Source organism: Eubalaena glacialis, chromosome 2 (genome assembly GCF_028564815.1).
Source record: "Eubalaena glacialis isolate mEubGla1 chromosome 2, mEubGla1.1.hap2.+ XY, whole genome shotgun sequence".
NCBI classification, from domain to species: domain Eukaryota; kingdom Metazoa; phylum Chordata; class Mammalia; order Artiodactyla; family Balaenidae; genus Eubalaena; species Eubalaena glacialis.
Window position 1 is genome coordinate 16,662,268 of NC_083717.1, and position 22,165 is coordinate 16,684,432.

The window sequence follows — 22,165 nt, forward strand, 5'->3', positions numbered from 1 at the left end:
GTTGTTTCAAGCGTGTTACACTACAACCTCAAACAAATTCAAGGAAAGCCATATGGTTTTTTAAGTAATATACTGCTGGTGGTAGAAATGCTGTAATAGATACAATTTCAAATTCTAAGAAATAAAATGAACTGTTTGTATTCCTGCTTTAGCTATTGCCCAAAGCAGATGTGGTGCCCCTTGCAAATGGAATAGTTGAAATTTTTGCTGATAATAAAGTTGTTTGTAATTGATAGTAAAATATATTCCAAGTGTCTTGTTTTAATTTTAGTGCTGGTATGCTTTAGTAACTTCCGATTGTTATATATGCATTGAATAATGTGACATTCTTAAAAATACCAGATTTATTCAAAATATTTACTATCAAAGTTGGGCTTTGAAATAAGTATTTTATTTTGATTAGTTTTTAATCAAAACTAATCCTGTGCTGCGGGCAGAAAAGTGAACTTAATTCTTTTAGATAAATAGCCTACTTAATTTCCATGCTAATAGAAACAAAATTATTCCATGACTTGCAATAATGTGGGGGAAATTAACTCATTTAAAGGCAGTTCTCATGATGTTTCATCCTCCCCCTTATATATATATCTTCTAGGCATATTTCTTTCTCATTTACAATAAGTTCTGTCCAAAAGATAAGTAGTTTACAGAGGGAGCAAATATTTAGTGCTGGGTAAGTTTGCAAACAGTACCTGATAATTTCCACTACTAGTCTGTCAAGCCAGTAATTATCTGGTGGGGGGAGGGGGCAGTCAAGAAATGAAAGAAACTGGTCATTAAAGTTATTACAATACTTCAGAAAACATTAAACATATGATAAACATTTCTTACAAGGCAGTCGTTGAATAATTAGAATAAGCAGTCAGAAGAATTCTGTTGCTGAAAATAGTTATACATTATGTTCATCCAACTGAAGATTAGTGCATTAAAAAAAAAGTTAAGAAAAAATCTTTTATGTTCCAGTTCAGCTGCACTTGATTCAAGTGTTGCTCATAGAGGTTTGTGTTGTTATAAATTAAACATGCTGCTGCCTTAGCAGCCAAAGGTACTAGGAAAAATGTTCATGTCACAGAATAAATAGAGAGTCTCTTTCGAGCAAAAAGTTATCTCACACCAATCCGGGAGGTCATCCACTCTAGACCTTGGCATAACCTGAAACAAAAGACAAAAGTATTTTCAAAATGAAAAACTTTATACTTAAAAATTGAAAGCATACTTATTATTTTTAAGTCTTACGCAAAACTTGGTACTACAGTAATTATTCATACATTTAACTGCCAACATTCAGGTAACACTATAATAAGTAGACTTTTTAAGTGTAAGATTATATAAACAAAATGATACTAATCAGTTGAGAATTGTGGGAAACTGCTTTAGTCTCATCTTGAAGATACAGCTTTGGGAGTTTTGCCATTAAGACTATAACTATCCCACCCCCGCCTTAAGATTAACTAAACTGGGGGCTCAGGGTTCGGGGGTCTCTGCTCCCAGTGGCGAGGTGCGCCTGGAATGGCGGATGTCGCACTGCGTGCTTGGTGGCTTGGTGAATGGATGCGGGAGAAAATGGTGGCCGCGTGGCTGAGTGACCAGCCGGAGGTCTCCCACGCTGCAGCCACCTTGCCCAGATCAGGCCCCTGCTGATCCTGATGTGATGCCGCCTCCCTGGTCCTCCTCCTTGGAAACTTGTGCAAAGAGCTACAGCCATTCCATGGCCAGAAGATGGAGGCACTAATATTTGGACGCAGTATACATTTTTACACTGACACTTCTCTGTCTGGCCTGATTCCCCTTTTTTTAAAATTTTAATTTTACTGAAGTATAGTTGATTTACAATGTTGTGTTACTTTCTTCCGTACAGCAAAGTGACCCAGATATATACATATATATAAATTTTTTCATATTCTTTTCCACCATGGTCTGTCACAGAATATTGAATATATAATAGTTCCCTGTGCTATACAGTAGGACCTTGTCGTTTATCCATCCTATATATATCCATCCTATATATATTAGTTTGCCTCTGCTAATCCCAAACTCTCATTCCCTCCCCTCCCCCCCGCCTTGGCAGCCACAAGTCTGTTCTCTATATCTGAGTCTATTTCTGTTTTGTAGATATGTTGATTTGTATTGTATTTTAGATTCCACATATTAGTGATATCATATGATATTTGTCTTTCTCTGTCTGACTTACTTCTCTTAGTATGATAATCTCTAGGTCCATCCATGTTGCTACAAAGGGCATTATTTCATTCTTTTTAATGGCTGAGTACTATTCCATTCTTTTTAATGGCTGAGTACTATGTACCACATCTTCTTTGTCCATGCATCTGTCGATGGACATTTAGGTTGTTTCCATGTCTTGGCTATTGTAATGTTTCCCTTTTTTGAACCATCAGACTGTGAATTCATCAGACTGTGAATACAGATGAGATCTTATTCATTTTGATGATCCCAGAACCCAGCGCTAGCACTGAGTATTTATGTTTAATATTAAGATTTATTAATAAATAAATGCTTATTTATGAAAAATTTAAAAAAAGATTAAACTGAAACCACTAATAGAAAGATGGCAGGAATTTCACCCTACTCTCCTAAACGCTAAAGAATGGAGTGCTTGTGGCCTAGTCTTAAAAGTACAGGTCAAAAAAGTCAACATACAGCTATTATATTACAAGCTATTTCTAGTAGGAGAAACAATGAGAAGGTCAGTTTGATTTGGAGATAAATAAGTTCCTAGAAATAAACTGGGTAAACCATATATAACACACTGGGTTCTCCTTGGCCTACTATGTCCAAACTCAAATTCTTAGGAAAGGAGGAATACATTAGAATGGCGTTTATCTTAAATGTTTGTTGTTTAAAAGCATGCCTCCCAAAATGACTCCTAATAATAAAGAAGATGCACTCTTGTGGAAAGCTGGGAGTTCAGGCTTAATTAAGCCCTTGCAGAAAACGTGAAATTTTTTTGAAGCTTCCTCTTTCATTCAGGTGACATTACAGTTTTTTCCCAGTTAGTGAATGATAAAAGCAAGAAATGAACAACAACTGAAAATCTAGATTGTGAAAACTTAATTCAAAAGTTTGTTCTTGCCCTTTTTTGGTGAAACATTCCATTTACACTAAACGTTACAAAAAATTTGTCAGTAACTTTGTTAAATTGTAATTTAACAATAGTAATTGACTAAAATTATTCCAACCTTGTGAGCCTGAGACACAATATAAAATCTATCTTTAAGAACAAAAATGGAACAGGATTCAAAGAAGAAAGCAAGTTGGCCGAAAAAAGTTGCAAGAAATTTGAAAGAAGTCATACCTCCGCTCACACTGATGAGTACTTACCCTTCTCCTGTTAAAGCACAGCAGGACTGAATGTGCCATGGATGATCCTTAATTGAACTGAGGGTGAGGTATTTAGAGATTTCAGCTGCTGTCATACACCCTTTCATATCCTGTTTATTGGCGAAGATAAGGACTGCAGCTTTCCGTAAATCCTGCAATCAACATGAAATATTTCTAATATGTGAAATATCACAATTCAAATTAAAGTAATGAAGCAGGAGGATAAAATATGCCCTACTGAACAATTATAATGAAATCTCTCTACTTTAAAATAATCAGGCACTACTATGTAATATAAAAATTTTGTTGAAATAAAAATAAATGACCTCAAATAACCATGATTTAATGATTTACTCTAACAAAGACAGATTAATATAAGCTAGATATTAAAAATTATTTTTCTACTATTGGGCCAAATGGGTCAAACTAAAAGTAAAATAAACCTGAGTCTGAAATAATGACTTAAAACTATACGAGCAATATTCTAATAGGCAAATATAGTATACACTGCCCAATACTACAGAATTTCTCCAAAATTTAAAGGAGAGTACTGAAGGTAAGGGCTGGGCAATACTTACTACTTAAAGTCTTTGTACAACCTAAGCTCAGTGATTAATGTTCACTGCAGAATTGTTTATACTATCAAAACATTAGAAGTAACTTAAATGTTCATTAATAGAAGAACAGATCAAGTGTGGTATCTTCTTACAGTGAAATACTATGTAGTTGTTAAAAGGAATGAACTAAAGTTGTACGTACTACCATGGATAAATCACTGTGTTGTGCAAAAACCCTCCAAAACCAAGTTACAAAAAGACTACACATACACACACACACACAATACCATCATACAAAGTTTTATGAACATGAAATATAATATTCTGTAGAACTGACAAGTACATAAAAATGTAGTAAAAATACAAAAATACGCACAGGAATAATAATCACTACTTTTAGGATGGTGGAATTCTTTTAGCATTCTCTGAGAGACAAGGGAAGGAAATCAGACTGAAGAGGTCTCATAAGATAATTAATACCTTATGTTGACTAGTGGGTGCATGAATGTGTTTTATTATCTAAGTCTTTCATATATATGAACTATTTAGAATTAAATGATCCCAAATTATTGACTAAAGAATTTTCAGTTATTATAAACTGTAGGGAGGAAAAAAACCTTAAATTTTCCTTTCTCTTGCCTCAATTTATCAGACTTTTAAAGGCATGACTAAGTAGTTCTAACTTAGAAAAATATTTTCAGTAATGGTATTAGTCTCCAAATTAATGTGTTGGGTTTTCTTAAGTTTGAAAAAGTATTAAAATTTTTTGACTTCATGACTTTCATCAATTTGATATATAAAACTTTGTTAATGATGAAATAATCAACAGCAGAGGACATTAATCTTTGTGAAAAAGCTAAACCAGTGTACAGATATCTTACTCCATTTGTTTTACGTTTGCTTTTCAAAATTTACCTCGTGAGCCAACATTCTATATAATTCTTCTTTTGTAATAGCTAGTCGTTCCCTGTCAATGCTGTCAACCACAAGAATGATGAACTAGAAGACAAGTAAAAAGAAAGAAAATTAAATAGCATGTTGAAGTTTTCTGCAAAACTAAGTGCTAGAAGTACTTTCTATTATGGCAACATCATCACTATAAAATGGTCCACTGCTTTTTCATCATAAAGAGTTTATATTACACTGAATCACATCAAGCAGTAAAATCCAAATGTTAATAAGAAAAATAACTCAAAACTTCAACAAATAAAAACCATGCTGGAAAAGGTGATGTTTGAATATACAATATGCCCTAATATGTACTAAGATTTATTTTAAAATGCAGGTAAAAAAAGTAATTTTTAAAAAGAAAGTCACAGTAATTTATTCTTTCACTAAAACTTAAAAGTACTCTGTAGTCATTCAAGCAAACAATAATTATTTAAGACAGTCTCCTGCCTATTAGAAAGAAGTTAGTTTCAAAGAAAAAAAACACATTTTTAAAACAACTAATGAATAAGACATTTTTACATAAAATATCAACAATAAAAAGGCAAGAAAAATGTGCTAAATAGAAATATATATATACTCGGGTGTTAATAATACTCTAAAGAAGATGCAGATGAAATTAAAGAAGAGTGCAAAGAGAACAGGAGAAAGCTATTGGTAATGGTGTAAATGAAAAAAGGTGTGTTACACATTCAAAATGAAGCATCTTTGATAAGAAAAATAAGAAGATACAGTGAGAAAGGGCCCCTAAATTGAAAATTTTATGCAGAAGAAAAAGTTAAGAAATGAGATTAAGTGGTTTTGAGGGTTATAGAAGAGGAGTGAGTAAAATAAACAGACAGGAAGGGTAGAATCAGATTGTTCAAATGACTTTACAATTAGGGAAAGAGACAACTAGAGTAACCTGAATATAAACTAACAAGGGCTTAGAAAGAGATAAAAGGAAAGAAAATAGAGGGGATAAATATAAGAAACATGGCAAAGTCAGAATAGACAGAATATGGGGAAGTAACTCTAAGTTAATGAGAGGAAGGTGTCAGAAATTAGTCAACAACTGTAACTTGCTGTATTAAAAGGGAGACATTTCAGCTTTTGGATGATGCCTCCATGCAAAGAATTTAAGAAGCAAGATAAGAAGGGTGAACAAAGTGGTCGGAGAAACACCACATAGATAAGATCCCTACCTGGAATCTAAGACTGCAAATGCTGTGTGCCATGCTGGTGTGCTACATGAAAGGTCAAAGGATCTTTGTAGTAATTTTGATATTCTTGTAGAAATAGTTTATAAGAACATTTCATATAAATGGCGTCACTAACAATGTATGTCTTTCTGGACCCATGTGAAATCTTCTAGAGTGTTGATAATTTCAAAAAACTACCATTTAGTAATGCTATCAATATACATGGATCAGTTAGAACCAACTTTGACCTATTCACCAAAGATAACTGCTCTTTTCACACTTGGGGTTAATTCTGAGCTCTGAAAAATAACAACAGTTATGCTAAAATGTTGTTCTTCCCTCACTCTCTAACACATTTTAGTTTCAGAACGTTATTTTACTGTAGAAATATATATTAAACTAACCTATAACCATAAATATTAGCTTACCAACCTATCCTCCCCCGCAAATAGAAAAAAAATTAAGTGCTGCCACAGCTGCTGATTATCTACGATATGCCATCTGGTTTGACCAGTCATACACTGCACTGGAATATATACACACATACACGTAGGCTATTACAATATAAATCTAGAGGAATACATGTTTTTTATTTTAAAAGGCAACTTATTCACCAAAAATTCCTTGCATCAACACTTCCACCTCCTCTGCAATCCCCCTGAAAAAAAAAAAAAAACCTCAATTTTTAAGAGGTTTCATTATAGAAAAAGTAATTGGTTTGGTGTACCTCTTTGAAAAGAAAAATTATAGATGCAATTGTGCATTAGTATTCCTGAAGATAAACCTCTCTCAATAGCACTGCATGGTTTAAAAAAAAAAATCTGAGAAGAAATAAAAACAGATATAGAAGATATTCCAGATTTGTTCCCCAGGTTGACTCCAATGATGAAAATAAGTGACAGAGAATGCTAGGGGGATGGCTTGCAAATCATTTGCTTTTTAATTATAATCTCACCAAAAATTTGAATGTGCAATTCATGTTATTTGAAAATCCTATATTAAATTATGCTTAAAATATTTTATTCCTCCTCTAACTAACTAGGGCCTCTTATAAAGTTGGGAAAGGTTATATAATTTATCTTAGTGTCCGATTTCTCCAACAATGGAGAGATTATAGTGTTGCCCTGAGGATGAATTGAGAGAGCCTGACAACAGTAAGCACTCCACTAATAATAGCTCCCATTACTCTTCTGACTTGCCTTTTTTCTTTTATTTGAAAACCTCAAATTCCTTACAAAAAACGATCTTATTAAAAGGGAGCTGTCACTATGCCTTATGTACAGCCTATCTATCTTCTGGGTTTACCCCTTAGTTCTTTTCATTCAAATTTGGAAGTAACTTTAGTATACCTCTGTGTTTGAGTAATACGTGTTCCAGGATGATCGCAGTGACTCTTGACCACCAATATCCCACATAAGAAAATGAGTGTTCTTCACAACTATTTCTTCAACATTGCTTCCTATGGTTGGAGATGTATGAACCACTTCATTCATTAAGCTGTTAAAAGACAGACACCATAAAAACTCTTTTGTAAATCTTGAGAACCTGAAGCATGTTTTATCTCTGTATTTTTATACGAATCAACCTGCAATGATGGTAATCTGCACCAATGATGGTAATCACTAGCAACAAGACTAGAACCTTGGAGAACATTTGTGCAAACAAATACCTAGACAAAGAACAACTCCTGAAGAAAGGCAGTTTTTTTGTTCTTTTAATGGAATAAACTACAGGCTTGATCTGGATAGAAGGGAACTGTGTGGTGTGAGTTTGCATTTTCATGGCCAAAATGCCAATAACCCCATGCCCTGTTATCAGTTAGAGCAGAACCAATCCCCCATCCTGAAAGAGCAAGTTTCCAGGTGACTGTGTCATCAACACTTGCAAAGTAGTAACCACTGAATAGTAGGCTATCATTTTAAAGACTGTCTATGTGAGAAAAGACACTTGGCTCAACCATAAAAATTAGTGCATGCCTATTAACCAAAACTACAGTCTATGGGCAAATGAAAATTTATTTAGAACACTGATGCTCATATCACATGTATTATCATAATCATTGGTTAAGCATTAATTCATTCAACAAATACATATTTGCCTATAACATGTCAGTACTATGTTGGAAGAAGCTTGCAACTCTCCCTTGGGTTTAATATATGTATTTTTGAAGCTGTGTGCAAAATTATTTCAACAATGACAGGTTTCTGAAATGTTTATTTCTAATGTCCAAAGGCTGTGTCAATATTAAATTACATAATGGCCAATGAATGAATGTTTTAAAGAAAAACAAGTAGTTATTCAACTCTGAAACAACAAGCCATAAGTTCGTGGCTTTTTAGCAGAGTAGCTGAAAAAAACATTAAGTACTGCTTAAGTGAAGTATTTCTGGAGAGCTGTCAGCTGATGTACTTAAGATGAGGTGGGAAGAGATAAGAAGCACGCAGTGGAGCACTGTATTTTATAACTATTTGTTAAATGCCTGGGACACAGATCCATTTCCTCTGTTTAACAAGGATCATTTCATTGGCACTGAAAGGATAATGGGAGGTTGTCTGACAAGTGGCTGTTAAAAAATTTCCTTAAAGTATTAATGTATTTCTCTGAAACTCTTAAGCCTCTCCCTGTTGCAAGCTACCAAAGCAATATTTTCAGGGGCGATCTTCATTTCTTTTGATTTGACAAGTCTGGGTATGTTAAAGAATTCCAGAACTATTAGTCAGGAGAGTAGCAATAGCTTCCTAGATCGATATCAGTCTATTTACATGGACTTCAGAGGGGGAAGAACTAAGCGAAATGTACTTTATTCCTTCCTTCCAGCACTAGAATGTGTGCTTCATTTATTTTTAGTTTAATATTAATTCTTTCTTTCCAGGCTGGAAAAGGATGAATGTTTTTGACTGTAGCAAACATACAGCAGTTTACCTTACTCACTTTTTAATAAATTTTGTGTTTGGTAAAACACAAAACCATGTGTTTAAGTTTTCCCATTATATTATAATGGTATCTCATTCTTATTACTGATACAAAATTAGCTCCAATAACAAAAATAATAAAAACTGTTTAAATAAACACCCATACTTACAATTGATAAAGAATGGTGGTTTTCCCTGCGTTATCCAGTCCCACTATAATTACTTTGTGTTCTACAAAAAGAAAGCAAACCATAAGCATTTAACACTGCTGCATACTTCAATTACATGCTTTCAACAATGATTATTAGTTAGCTCTCTAATGAGAATCATTCACTGGATATTTATTCCTGGAATAAGATACCAGAAATAAAGAGAACTTCATGATGTCAAGGCTACTTGCCTTAAGTGAGGCAATCTATTATGATGTTCTCTATCTATCTCTTATATAAAAGAATGAGGGAGATGGCTAAGAGGGAGGCACAAGAGAACTCTGTCACTTTTGCTGAGTTTGGGGGGAAAAACCCAAATACTAAACTTGACGAGACATTATGACTTAAAATGTAAGTAAAAAAAAAAAGTGTTTTACACACCTGCTTGCCCTCTCTACCAATCAGATTAGCTTTTTATCAAGTTGTTTTTACAGCCAGATGTTTTCCAACCTACATGTACCAAGATTTTTTCTTTTCACTTTAAAATACAATTGAAAACATAAAACTAAAGAGTTTTCCCTGTCAATAATAAGACACATAATTTCAACCAGTTTTCATTCCTTACATTAATTTACAGATAAATAAGCAATTACTTAGTCTTCAAGGCTTTTTCAATCTGGGTTTTATAACTCTTTTGAGCAGATACTGTTTCCACTCTTTGTACACAACAAAACCTCTTCAGTTCCCTCTGGTGCCATGGGCTAAAAGTATCATTTCTTTCATAAGGATTTTTAAGGCCCATCTAATTATTTTGTTACTTGGTAGATATTTTGAAACATCCTTAGAACTCAGAGGTCATCTTTTCTAGATTTTAAACTATACAGAATACATTGAAGATTCCTCTTCCCCAGGACAGAATGCTTAAAAAGTTACTAGTGAAACTCAACAGGGTATGCAAGGAAGTCACCATAAGAACCTCTGCACATAATCAACTGATTTGTAGTGAATTTGACACATTTCATACCAGATCCCTGCTGCTCTTGTTAACCTCTGATGAATATCAAAATTCTGATTATACATCTAATCAAATATCAGCTGATATTCCTAAAGTATCAATATTGCATCAGTCAAAAAGAGGAGCCATAGTTCACAGACAAGTTCTTATATGACAAACCATCTTTCTATCTTCTCATGACCTGCATGCTGTAGGCACTGTCTATACTAATGCAGGACAAATGACATGGTCCTCTGGAAGGGCTATTTTCACTATGGCAGGAGCTACTTTGTAAAAAAAGAAATAAAACTTGTTTGCTTATTATAACTCACTATCATTCTCTCTTTCTGACTCTTTTGATTTGTATCCCCTAATTTCTAATGGAGCCAATCAAAGTGTTGCCCTGTTTCTGTCCCTTACAGTGTAAGAATGAGAGCACTCTTATCAGTGGAGGAACAAACATTCTAAATTTTGGTGAAATTTTGGTGACAGCTGGAAACTCCACCTATCCAGGATCTGGAGACCACGTGGTCCCAGCGGCTTGAGAAGGAAGCCACTAGTATAAAGGTAATCTCAACCTGGGTGCAGATACTCCTGCTGGGAGGAGGGAATGGAAAGATAGTACCAGACGGTACCATCATTGTTGAACTCAAGTGAACACCAGGGCCATTTTCAAACATGCCTGCCCCTGGCTTCACATTTGTATTATAATGATGATCACAGTACTGAAGGCCTGTGATGGTAAAACTCATAAATAATGCATCATTTTGAAAGATTGGTCCCCAGTTTAAACTAAGTCAGGAATGACAAACCCTGAATGTAGATAGAGTATGAATTTCATTAAAGTTTCAAATGTTTGATTAACTTAAGGTTTTTTAAGGTGACTTTTCCTCCTCATTGATAGGAAAGTTAGGGGTTAAGACAAAACACAAAATTTCAACTCTGTCTTATGATGAAGGTATGTATATCTGTCCTTCAGGTAAACTGAGACCTATCTTCTGATGTTAAAATTGAGTTTATATAAAAAAGCACCATTAACAATGAAGGAACAGCTAAGTGCTTAAAAGCATGAAATAACCAGAAGTTTATTTTAAATCTTTTCTTTGAAAAATGTCTTTAACATTATCTATACAATAAGAGTAAAATCAAGTTCAAAGAGCATTTACTAAAAAACCAAGTACAAAATAAAAGCTGTTTGTACTCTATGCACAACTGTAATTCTTCCTTCTTTTTTCAAATGCCTCTGTTGTACTTAGCTGCTACTTGAGTATGTCAGTGACCAAAGACTTCATTCAGTTCACAAATGTTAGTAAAGTTTTTACCTATTCAAGGAACAATGAGAAAAATATGGAAAGTGACACATATTCTCCTTTTATTGAAAATAAAATTAATATGTTGCTTTAAATGTCCCCAAGTGGTGTCTAGATTAATCAAGTATAAAGTTTCTTGAAGGTATCATTGAATCACAGTGCTCTATCAAATTTTCACATCAATATATACCAAAAGCATAATTACGATCACACAGTAGTGCATATTACTTGATGTTAAAAGGGGGCCCTCACGCTTGAAAAACATGACACAGGGGTGCTTGTTCTGTACTGCTGTCCTTCTGGTTGGGCATAATCAACAGGCCATATACAAATCTTATTTTATGTACTGAAACACAAAAGATCAACTAAGCTATGTAACTGTCAGAGTGATTTCCTATAGAGTAGCTTTGATAAAAACAATTTCCTTTGCCTGTCATAATTAACTAAAGCAGATGTGGAAAGTTGGTTTTATTATGTATTTATCTAATAGGTTAAAAAAAAAAACTTTCAAAATATATCAGTCAAGTCAGTCTCAAATTAAGGTGAGAAAGCCTTTATGCCAAAGGTCAAATTGTGAATTGCTGCCACTGAGAAGAACATGAAACGTTTTAACATCATTTTTATTTACAGAGCAGGAAGCAGAGATTTCCATTTCACTAAAATTGAAATTTCTAAAGTTATGAGGAGAAAATTATACAATTGTATACTTTTACAACTTCAACTGCTCCTCAATATGTATATGTAAGCCATATATTCTTAACTTCCAACTCTTCAAATTACTCTCCATGAAAACAAAATATTTAGTTGACGGATTGAAACAGTTATTTCTCAGTTAACCTTAAAGAGGGCAAACTATAACATGGATAATACTAAATTCTTTATTTAGAATGGACTTCACAAATGTAATTACAGAAAATTTACTTTTTCCCAATGTTTTCCAATAACATTATGAAAAAAAATATGATGTTAGAGTATTAGGCTGACCATGCTTAGGGGTAGGAATGTGTGTGTTGGGGATGGGGTGTGTACAATTTAAGATGATTTGTGGATAGCTAAATAATTTTGGGTTAAGCATTACCATAAGAATCAGTTATAAGGAATCCAAATGTTTTAAAAGTATGTCTGCAAACCACGAGATGGTCACTTTGGGCATCTTATTTCACAAGAAATCTCTTCCAGGAGACCAAGCTGCACCTCTCCTCACAACAAAGGTGTGAGAAGAGTATTTCCAGTGTTACTAACGATGCATCTCCAGAGCCCAACACAAAGCAAGTTTATTTACATCAAATGAAGGAAAAGGTCCCATCACAGAGCTTTTGTTTAATTTTGACCAAGTGTTTACACATAAGTTTCTCTATTGGCTTGGCTTTGGTGTTTAGTCTCTTGGATTTCCTTAAAAGCTGGCTTTACTTTTCTTTTCTTTTCTTTTCTTTTTTTTTTTTTAGGGAAGGCATAAAGACATAAATACTATACAGGATGAAGCTTCAAAGAAAATTAGTAAGCTCACTTGCTTGTAGACAAATACAGGTTAAACGGCTAACAAGAAAAATGATGAAAAAGGAACTTCAAAAAAAATAAGTAGAAGAAAAAAAAGTTTCTCCCTTTACCCAATTAAAAAAAATTTTTTTATAAACTCAGTTTGTAGTTTTAGTACAGATACCAAACAAATAGAATTTGTAGTTTTACAATGAAAACAGACTAACATGAGAAAAGCATTAGAGAAGCACTAAATATTGGCAGTGTTAATAAACTGTGAAATAATATGTTAACATTTATTTTATCATGTTAAAATTGGATATTGTTAAAATGTATGACAAAATGACTAACTTTTAATTTTGAGATATAAGATAGCCACCCAAATATCATGAAATAGGGATTGCTACCTTCTAGATACATAATACCTGCACTAAAATTGTTATACAATGAGAACAAGCCCTATGTGAACAGAGTATGTAAACAGCTATATAACTAAACAAATAAAAATGCCCTATGCCAAATCTGGTGACTTAAAATTTGAAATATTGCATTTACAGAAAATAAGTTTGCATTATTGCAATAGGTAGGTAGTAAAATGTCAGAGGATATGATGTCACAACCTGAGACCTGAAGGCCTGGACAGCGACGAGGAGCAGTCTGCCTCTTGGAGAGAACAAAAAGAAAAAGGAGAGCTATAAAAAACTCTGTCTTATATTATACTAATTATAGAATCATAAACTATCATAGCTTAGAAGAGACTGCAGAACGTGAGATCTACTCCTTCTCTCCCACTTCTTCAACAAATGTGTTACCTATATGGCAACTTTGAGGAACCCAGGTCTCCAAAAATGCACAAAACTACTGACCTGGGCCACCTTGCACATTTTACAGATAAAGAAATTACAGGCCTATGAAGTTAAAAAAAAAAAAAAAAAAAATCAACCCAAGATGCTATTTTCAGCAAAAATACACTTCAGGAATGAAGGAAAAAAAGACATTTTCAGATAAAAGAAAACTAAGAGAATTCATTTACCTGCAAAACCACACTACAAAAATGGTAGAGTTCTTCAGCTTGAAAGGAAATTCACAAGATGGAAATTCAAAACATGAAAAATAGTAATGTGGGTAAATATAAGAGAAAATTTTACCCTCTCTTAAAACTTTAAAGAACATGTGATTGTCTAGGGCAAAAATTATAACACTGTATTGTGCAGTTTATAACATATGTAGATACAATACAAATAACATGTAAGCTGTATGGTTATAAACGACAAGGGAGGCGAGTATGCAACTACATATACAGTTTCAAGGTTCTTACACTTTACAAGTGTTACATTATTAACTCTAAGTAGACTGCAAACAGGTAAGAATGCATGTTGCGGGCTTCCCTGGTGGCGCAGTGGTTAAGAATCTGCCTGCCAATGCAGGGGACACGGGTTCGAGCCCTGGTCTGGGAAGATCCCACATGCCACGGAGCAACTAAGCCCGTGAGCCACAACTACTGAGCCTGCGCGTCTGAAGCCTGTGCTCCGCAACAAGAGAGGCCGCGACCGTGAGAGGCCCGCGTACCGCGATGAAGAGTGGCCCCCGCTCGCCACAACTGGAGAAAGCCCTCGCACAGAAACAAAGACCCAACACAGCCAAAAATAAATAAATAAATAAATAAATTAAAAAAAAAAAAAAAAAGAATGCATGTTGCGATCCCTAGGAGAACCATAAAAATAATGTGAAAAGGAATTGCTTAAAAAGTCAATAAATAAATTAAAATGGAATTCTTAAAAAAATTAAGTCAACCCAAAAGAAAGTGGGAAAGGAAGAATAGAGTAATAACAAAACAAACACAGATGGGACAAACAGAAAACAAATGATAAAACAGTATACCTTAACATTTCACCATGCCATAAATCTAAGCACACTAATAAATTGGATAAACATTCCAATTAAAAGGGAGAGAATTTCACACTAGACAAAATAAACAAGATCCCAACATAGGCTCTCTATAAGAGATACACATAAAGATATAAAATATCTAAACAAAATTAACAACCACCTTAACCTAATAAACATTTATAGAACATTGCAGACAAATGCAGAATGCACATTCTTTTCAAGCGCAAATGGTATATACACCAAAACAGACCATTTAGATGAACTATAGAAAGTCTCAATAAATTTGGGGGTGAAAAAGAAAGGAAAGCTTACAGAGCGTGTTTCTGACCACAATGGAATTAAATTTGGAACCAAAAATAACCTATCAAGAAAAACAAATATGTGGAAACTATAACAACACTCATAAATAAGCCACAGTTCAAAGAAGAAATCAAAAAAAAATTTTTTTAAATGTTTCCAACTGAATGAAATAAAATATATTGAAATCTATGGAATAAAGCTAAGGCAGTACTTAAGAGGAACATTTACAGCTGTTTATATATGAAAGGAAAAAGAAACAAAAACAATGATGTTTATATATGAAAGGAAAAAAAAAAACAATGACACCCAGCTAACCCTTAAGAAGGTGGGGGGAGGGGAGTAAAGCAAACTCAAAGTAAGCAGATGGAAGGAAATAAACAACAAGAATTAGTAAATTAGAAAACAGAGAAACAATAGAGAAAATTAAAATCTTTTCTTTGAAAAGATTTAACAAAACAAAGATGGGACTGACACCACCTTTAAAATTTACCATGAAGTCACTGCAAGAGAAGAGAAAGTCTAGAGATAAGAATCATCTGAGTTTCAACAAAGACTCCAAAGTAATTCACTGGTAAAGAAAAGTCTTCAGTAAATTATACTGGGACAAGCAGATATCCATGTAAAAAGATAATGAAGCCCAACCCCTATTCACATCATAACCTCAAAATAATCTGAGATGGCTCACAGACCTAAGCATAAAAGCTAAAGCTTCTAGATGAAAGGAACAGGACACAGAAAGTAACAGCCATTAAAAAAAAATAGAGAGAGAAATTAGACTTCACCAAAACCAAAAACTTCCACTCAGCAAAAATCGCCATTAATAAAATGAATAGGGAAGCCACAGGCTGGGGGTGGGGATGGGGGTATATTCACAAAACATATCTGACAAAAGACTCAATTCCGGGATATAGAAATAATTATAAAGAATAACTTTTTTGACCCCCCCAAAAAAAAAAACTGGCAAAGGATTTGAACATTTTGCAAAGGAAGATATACAAATGGCCAATTAGCACATGAAGAAGTGTTTAACACCCCAAAATCATCACAGAAATGCAAATTAAAACCAAAATAACCGTACACATCCAACAGAATAGCTAAAATTAAAATACTGGCAACGAAGCCTCAAATGTTGCTGGTGAAAGTATAAAAATGGTATAACCACTTTAGAAAACAATCTAACAGTTTCACAATATTATAACTCATCATGATGCAAGTGAATAGACAACTGTGGTATATTCATGCATGGAATTACTTATAACAGATCTATGGGGAAAACTTCCAGTGTGAAGGGCTAATATAAAAATAAATAGAAAAAAAAAAAAAACTAAGACACTTAGAAGACATAGCATTATGAAGCAACGCCACAAGAATAAAAAAACTTAGCAAATAAAAAGTTTTTATAAATTAGAATTATGATAGCTGAAAATAGTCAATAGGATTGGAAGACAAAGGAAATATCCCAGAACTCAAAAAAAAAGAGCCAGAAAAATGGAAAAGGATAATTGATAATCAATTTAGTGCCATATGACCAATAAGATTTCCAGAAAAGTAGAGGAAGAAATCCTAAATTTAAGAAAGGAAGGAAGGAAGGGAGGGAGGGAGGGAGGGATGAAGGAAGGAAAGAATTCCTACAATGGAAAAAGGTGCAACTTTGTGTTGAAAAGGTCCAATGAATGAAGACACAATAAGGCACACCTCTTTCAAATTTAAAAATACCAGGGATAAATGGAAAATTCTAATATCTACTACAAAGAGAGGGAAAAAATCAGAAAAGAATGATACTGGTCTTAACAACACTGGAAGCTGGAGGACAATGACAGTACCTTCAAAATTCTGAAAGAAACGTTTTCAACTTAACTATATCCAGCCCAATTATAAATCAGAAGTGAGGACAGACCAAAATATCTTCAGATATTTGGAATCACAAAAAAAATGACCACTTTGGGCAACTTTGCAGGAAATTTCTGAAGGATGTACTTCATCAAAGTAAGAGTAAAGCAAGAAAAACATAAGTTCTAATAAAACAGAAAAGCAAAGGAAATTCCCAAAATGATAGCAAAGACAATAAAGACAAGTCCAGAACAGCTGTGTGGCAGGCACAGAGGAAAAACAGGTCCAATTTGGAGCAGGATGGAATACTGAGGGGGCGGGTAGGAAAGATAAATCATCTGATAGGTGTGATGTGTGGAAACTGTACAGAGAGCTTTTGGATGAAACGAAATGACTTAGCCAAATGTACAAAGAAAACTAAGGCAATGAGATATGATTATTTACTCTAGGGGGAAAAAAGCTGTAGAAAAAAGGGAAACATAATTACAGCACATTGTGGCTCAGTTGTAACAAAACTTTATAGTCACAAAAATGAAAAGATAGAGTGTGGATTAAGCCAAAATACTATACTGGGATAACAAATATAATGTTATATGTTGATTATATCTCAATTCTTAAAAAAAAAAATTATAATGTTTAAAATTTCCACATACGTATATTATCCAGAAATGTGGAAGTATATGCTAGGAAAAAAATTAAGAGATTAAAGAGATCTGATGAACACACATCATTTTCAGACTTTAGCATTATATAACTTTTTTAAAAGAATATGTATGTGTTACTTAGATATAAAATTTTTATGTTTGAAAAACAAAACAAAAAATTGAACAAAAGCTTTTGTATTGGGGATACAACAGCGAATATGACAAAGTTCATGCCTCAAAGAGTTTATTTCTATTGAAACAGACAACAAGTAAACAAATAAACTTATATGATTACAGGTAGTGATAAACGTTACTCAGAAAAACAAAGGGTTAAGACATAGAGACTGAATGTTGGGGAGGTAAGAGTGGTCAGGGAAGGAAAGGGCTGTCTGAGGAGTGACATTTGATCAGAAGTCTGAACTATTTGAAGGTATGAATAAAGCGGGTTCTGGAAAACAGGGAGCAGACAGTGGTAAGTTTAAGTTTGGTGTGTTTGAAACTAGCAAGAACAGAATTAAGAGCAGAATACTAACAGGAGACATCAAATGTAAGCCATCAGAAGTGAAGAACAATAACGATGACATACAAATTGGATATCAGTGCTCAAAATGATACCATGAAATTCACCAATGAGAAAGAAATGATGAGATAATGAAATTAAGTTAAAATGTCATCGTTTTTGGTTCTGAAAATGAACTACAATTAAAATCATATTCCATTCATTCTTAATTCTGGATAAAACAAGAAATAACTGACAGAAAAAGACCAAGATCTGTGAAAGTTTAAAAAGAAGTTTAAAAAAAAGGAACGCTCAACTTCTGAGGTGAATCTAAAGATAGATATACACGTATGTATTTTATATAGGCATAACCTCATTTTATTGCACTTCGCAGATATTTCGTTTTTTACAAATTGAAGGTTTGTGGCAACCCTGTGCTATCAGATGACAGCAATTTTTAGCAATAAAGTATTTTTAAATTAAGATATGTACATTGTTTTTTAGACATAATGCTACTGCACATTTAATAGACTGCAGTATAGCCTAAACATAACGTTTATATGCACTGGGAAACCAAAAGAAATTGTGACTTGCTTTATTGCAATATTCGCTTTATTTTGGTAGTCTGGAACCGAACCCACAGTATCTCTGAGGTATGCCTGTACAACACACATAAACAAACACAAAGATATATACAATAATGTCTGCAAAGATAATCAGATTTGAAATTATTTCCTTCAATTGATAAGTGCATTGAAGTAATCAGTCTTCTAGCTTAAAATCAAGCAATACAAAATCACAGAGACTAAGAACGTAGTTTGTAACAGCTTTATTTAGACGATACATGCTTTAGTATACTTATTCCCAGAAAGGTATCAAATTTATGAGAAGATGCTTGGTGCTCTAAAATATTACAGGGAAAAAATGTTGGAAGAAAGATAAGGGAAAGGAGTATTTAAGGTAATATAAGCCATCGTCAACTCTGCCTGTACATTTGAGTCATCTTGGCATTGATGCCCAGGGCGCTCCACCTCATTCTGATTTAACTGATCTGAGGTGGGGCACTGGGCATACTATGTGACCAAGACTGAGTGATTTGAGTATCACTGGATTAGATGTGTCACAGTGGTAAAAATGGAAAATGCTGAGATTGTCAGGTGATACATATCGAAAGTAAAAATACAGGAGTAAAGTATCAATCTGATCACATTATTCCCCTGCTTTAAAAACAACATACATGACCAAACTCTAATGGCTCAGCTCCCATAGCTTGCAGTTCAACGTCTTAGTCTACACACAAGGCCCTCTGTGATCTGGTTCTCCTAGCTACCTCTCCAACCTCATCTCCTCTAACTCCCCCACAGGCAAACTAAAATACAGCCAAACTAAACTATTTTCAGCTTCCCTCAATGCACCAAACTATTTCATTCCTCTCCCATTTGCGTATTAGTCCTTCTGCCTAGAATAACATAGCATGCCTTGTAAACACCTACTTATCGCTAAAGTTCAAGTATACCTTTTTTTGTAAAGTCTTCCAGGAACCACCTGAGAAAAAATCAATCACTTCCTTCTTGTTGACCATCACCATGCTTTTATACATACCTGTGAAATAATTTACCATGCTGCATCTTTTTTTCCCCAATCTGTCTCATTTACTGATTCTTGAGTACTTTGAGAGCAAGTAACTATGTAACTTTTCTGTATTTTAACCTTTGCGTCTGCTAGGCCTAACTCTGATGACTGGGTTATGGCCTCTGACTAAATGTTAGCTGCATGAATAAATGGGAATAAAATGACAGAATAACCACTATGTAGTTCTAAATTTTCAACAAGGAAGTTAAAGGGAAAGAAAAATTCTAAACAGTAATGGGGATTTAAGAGGACTAAACAATTATGTGACTACAAAAGTAGCCCATGAATGTCTTTCATCATCTGCCGAATTTTCCCTCTACATCCTTCATTCCCTTCTAGTCTGATTAAGAAAGCCTAAAAAAAAAACAAACAAAAAGATAAACAACAGTAATAAAACAGAGAGGAGAGAAAAGAGAATGGGACAAGTTACACAGGGAGAACCAACGACTTTGGTAATGTTTTATTTCTTAAACTATGGGAAAAGATAAGCAGGTGATTATTAATCTTTATACTTTTAAACATGTCTTAAAAAGCTGCTTTACATAGTAAATTCATGTAACAAGGATTAGAAAATATAAGCTACTAAAAAAATGTATTAAATTTATGGATAATATCTATATGGAGGTAAACTCTGGCCACTTTGAAATCACTTGATAAGTGCTATCTGCAGTAATTTCGTTTATACACACACATGTATATGCGTATACGTGTATATGCGTATACGTGTATATGCATATGCATATATCTATCTTTATTAACTTGTAACCTTGAAAAAGGCTATTTTAGTATTCTTATCGACCTACGGAACAAGTGACTAAAACCATTTCATTCTGTTCATAACTTCTTAAATCCAGAGAAAAAATACCGCATTAGCAGTAAAAAATTGGTATCATCATAAAACACTGGCTTTTATTACGCCCAGGTATTAAATGCAAAATGAAACTATTTGAGTTTTAAAACTGGTTTCAGTTTCTGAGAAAACACTCCGTTAAAAGAATGCCTAAAACTTTACCTATTCCCGGCCCTTTTTGTCTGGGTATTTTCTCTCTTCAGAAGCCATCACATCTCATTCACTCTGACTCAGAACAGGTTTTACAACTTCTTGGCCCTTTGGACTTGCAACTTTTAGACGTCTCTGAACCAGTTCTAGACTAATTACGGATACGCAATATCCTACATAGAACCAAAAGCATTTCGTTTTCCAACATCGAAGAAAGGAATAAAGGGTTTAGGACGAAGATTTCCAGAAACCGGTGTATCTCAATAGGACAACTCATTCCCGAGTCCTGGAAAGCAGGCGAAATCAGAGAGAACGTGAAGGCGCACTGGCTTAAAGAGCAGGGCGCAAAACAAAAAAGCATTAGTAATTAAAAAAAAAAAAAAAGAAGTTGATTGCTTTCTGGGTGGACACTTATCCTGGGGCAAGACTTAGGATGCTTAATAGAGATGGGAAAGGCCCTCCAAGTGCCTCCGGGTATCATTAGGTGCTTTCCGCTTTCCTTCGCTAAAATCCCCAAATTCTTGGTTTGGATCCAGGGACACCAAATGCCCCCTCTTCTGACATTCCATTTCTCCCAACCATCACGTTGCACCTTCTTCCAGCCTAAAATAGTGAGTTTCTACCCACCTCCTCGACTAAGTCACTTCTCTTGAGTCTCAGAACGTTTGTGTCCACCTAGAAACCTGTCTCCCCTCGGCTGTCCCCTTCGGGGGCTAGACCCTCTGCCTCGGATTCGAGCCGTTGCGCAGCTCCATCCTTCTCACCTTGGTTACAGAAGAGGCTCCACAGTTTAGCGAAGATCAGCCCCATCATGAGCACCTGGGCGGGCCACGGGGTTCCCTCAGCAGCAGGTGCCGCTGCGCCGGGCCCCCCACCGCGGCGCTGGCCGTGGGGAACCAAGGAGAAACCGACTGGGACCACGCGGCGACAGCACTGGTTGGCGGAGGAAGCCGCGATCGGCCGCTCAGCTACCCGTCAGAAAACGCCGTGCCGAGTCGCTGCCCGAGAGTCCTTTGTTCGAGTCCACTGAGCCCAACGCCGACCCGTAGTCCCTTCGGTCTGAACCCACCTACCCACCAGAGCCTCAACCAGCCCCAAGCCCCGCCTCCGCTCCTCCCCCCCTCCCGATCCCAGGACCACCCATCTCCGGAAGGACGGCGCCGGAAGTCGGCGCGCTTACGTCAGCCCACTCCTTCGAAGTGGCGTTTCCTCACTTTTACTTCCGGTGGGCGGGCTCCGTGCTGCCAGAGTTGTGGAGGCCGGGGGGTGTGCGTGGGAGTCGCGGAGTTTCCCTGGGTGAGCGTTTCTTCACTTGTCCTGTTTAGAAGCGGTTGCTGGTTCCCTTTCTTGAGTTTCTGCTGTCTAGCTGGTGCATCCCTGGCCCCTAAACCTGGAGACAGACTGCAGTTACTCTGAGCAGCCGCCGTTTGCTGCATTTTTGCTACACAGAAGTGGGGGGTGTTTTTTCTCAACTATCACCCAATTCAGGCTGGCGAGCAGGCTT

General features: G+C 35.2%; 1 protein-coding gene across 2 annotated transcripts; it reads right to left on the minus strand.

Annotated features, from left to right (window-relative positions):
- Positions 1 to 990: 990 nt before the first annotated feature.
- ARL5B (ADP ribosylation factor like GTPase 5B) lies at positions 991 to 21,740 on the minus strand. 2 transcript variants are annotated; one of them, XM_061181611.1, is made up of 6 exons: positions 21,426 to 21,740; positions 9,108 to 9,168; positions 7,375 to 7,522; positions 4,812 to 4,895; positions 3,340 to 3,491; positions 991 to 1,152 (listed from the first exon to the last, which is right to left on the minus strand). In XM_061181611.1, exons 1-6 carry the CDS (start codon positions 21,472 to 21,474, stop codon positions 1,104 to 1,106), a joined length of 543 nt encoding a protein of 180 aa, XP_061037594.1. In that variant the 5' UTR covers positions 21,475 to 21,740; the 3' UTR covers positions 991 to 1,103. The 2 variants fall into 2 exon arrangements, with proteins under 2 accessions (XP_061037594.1, XP_061037595.1); XM_061181612.1 differs by lacking the exon at positions 4,812 to 4,895.
- Positions 21,741 to 22,165: the final 425 nt, after the last annotated feature.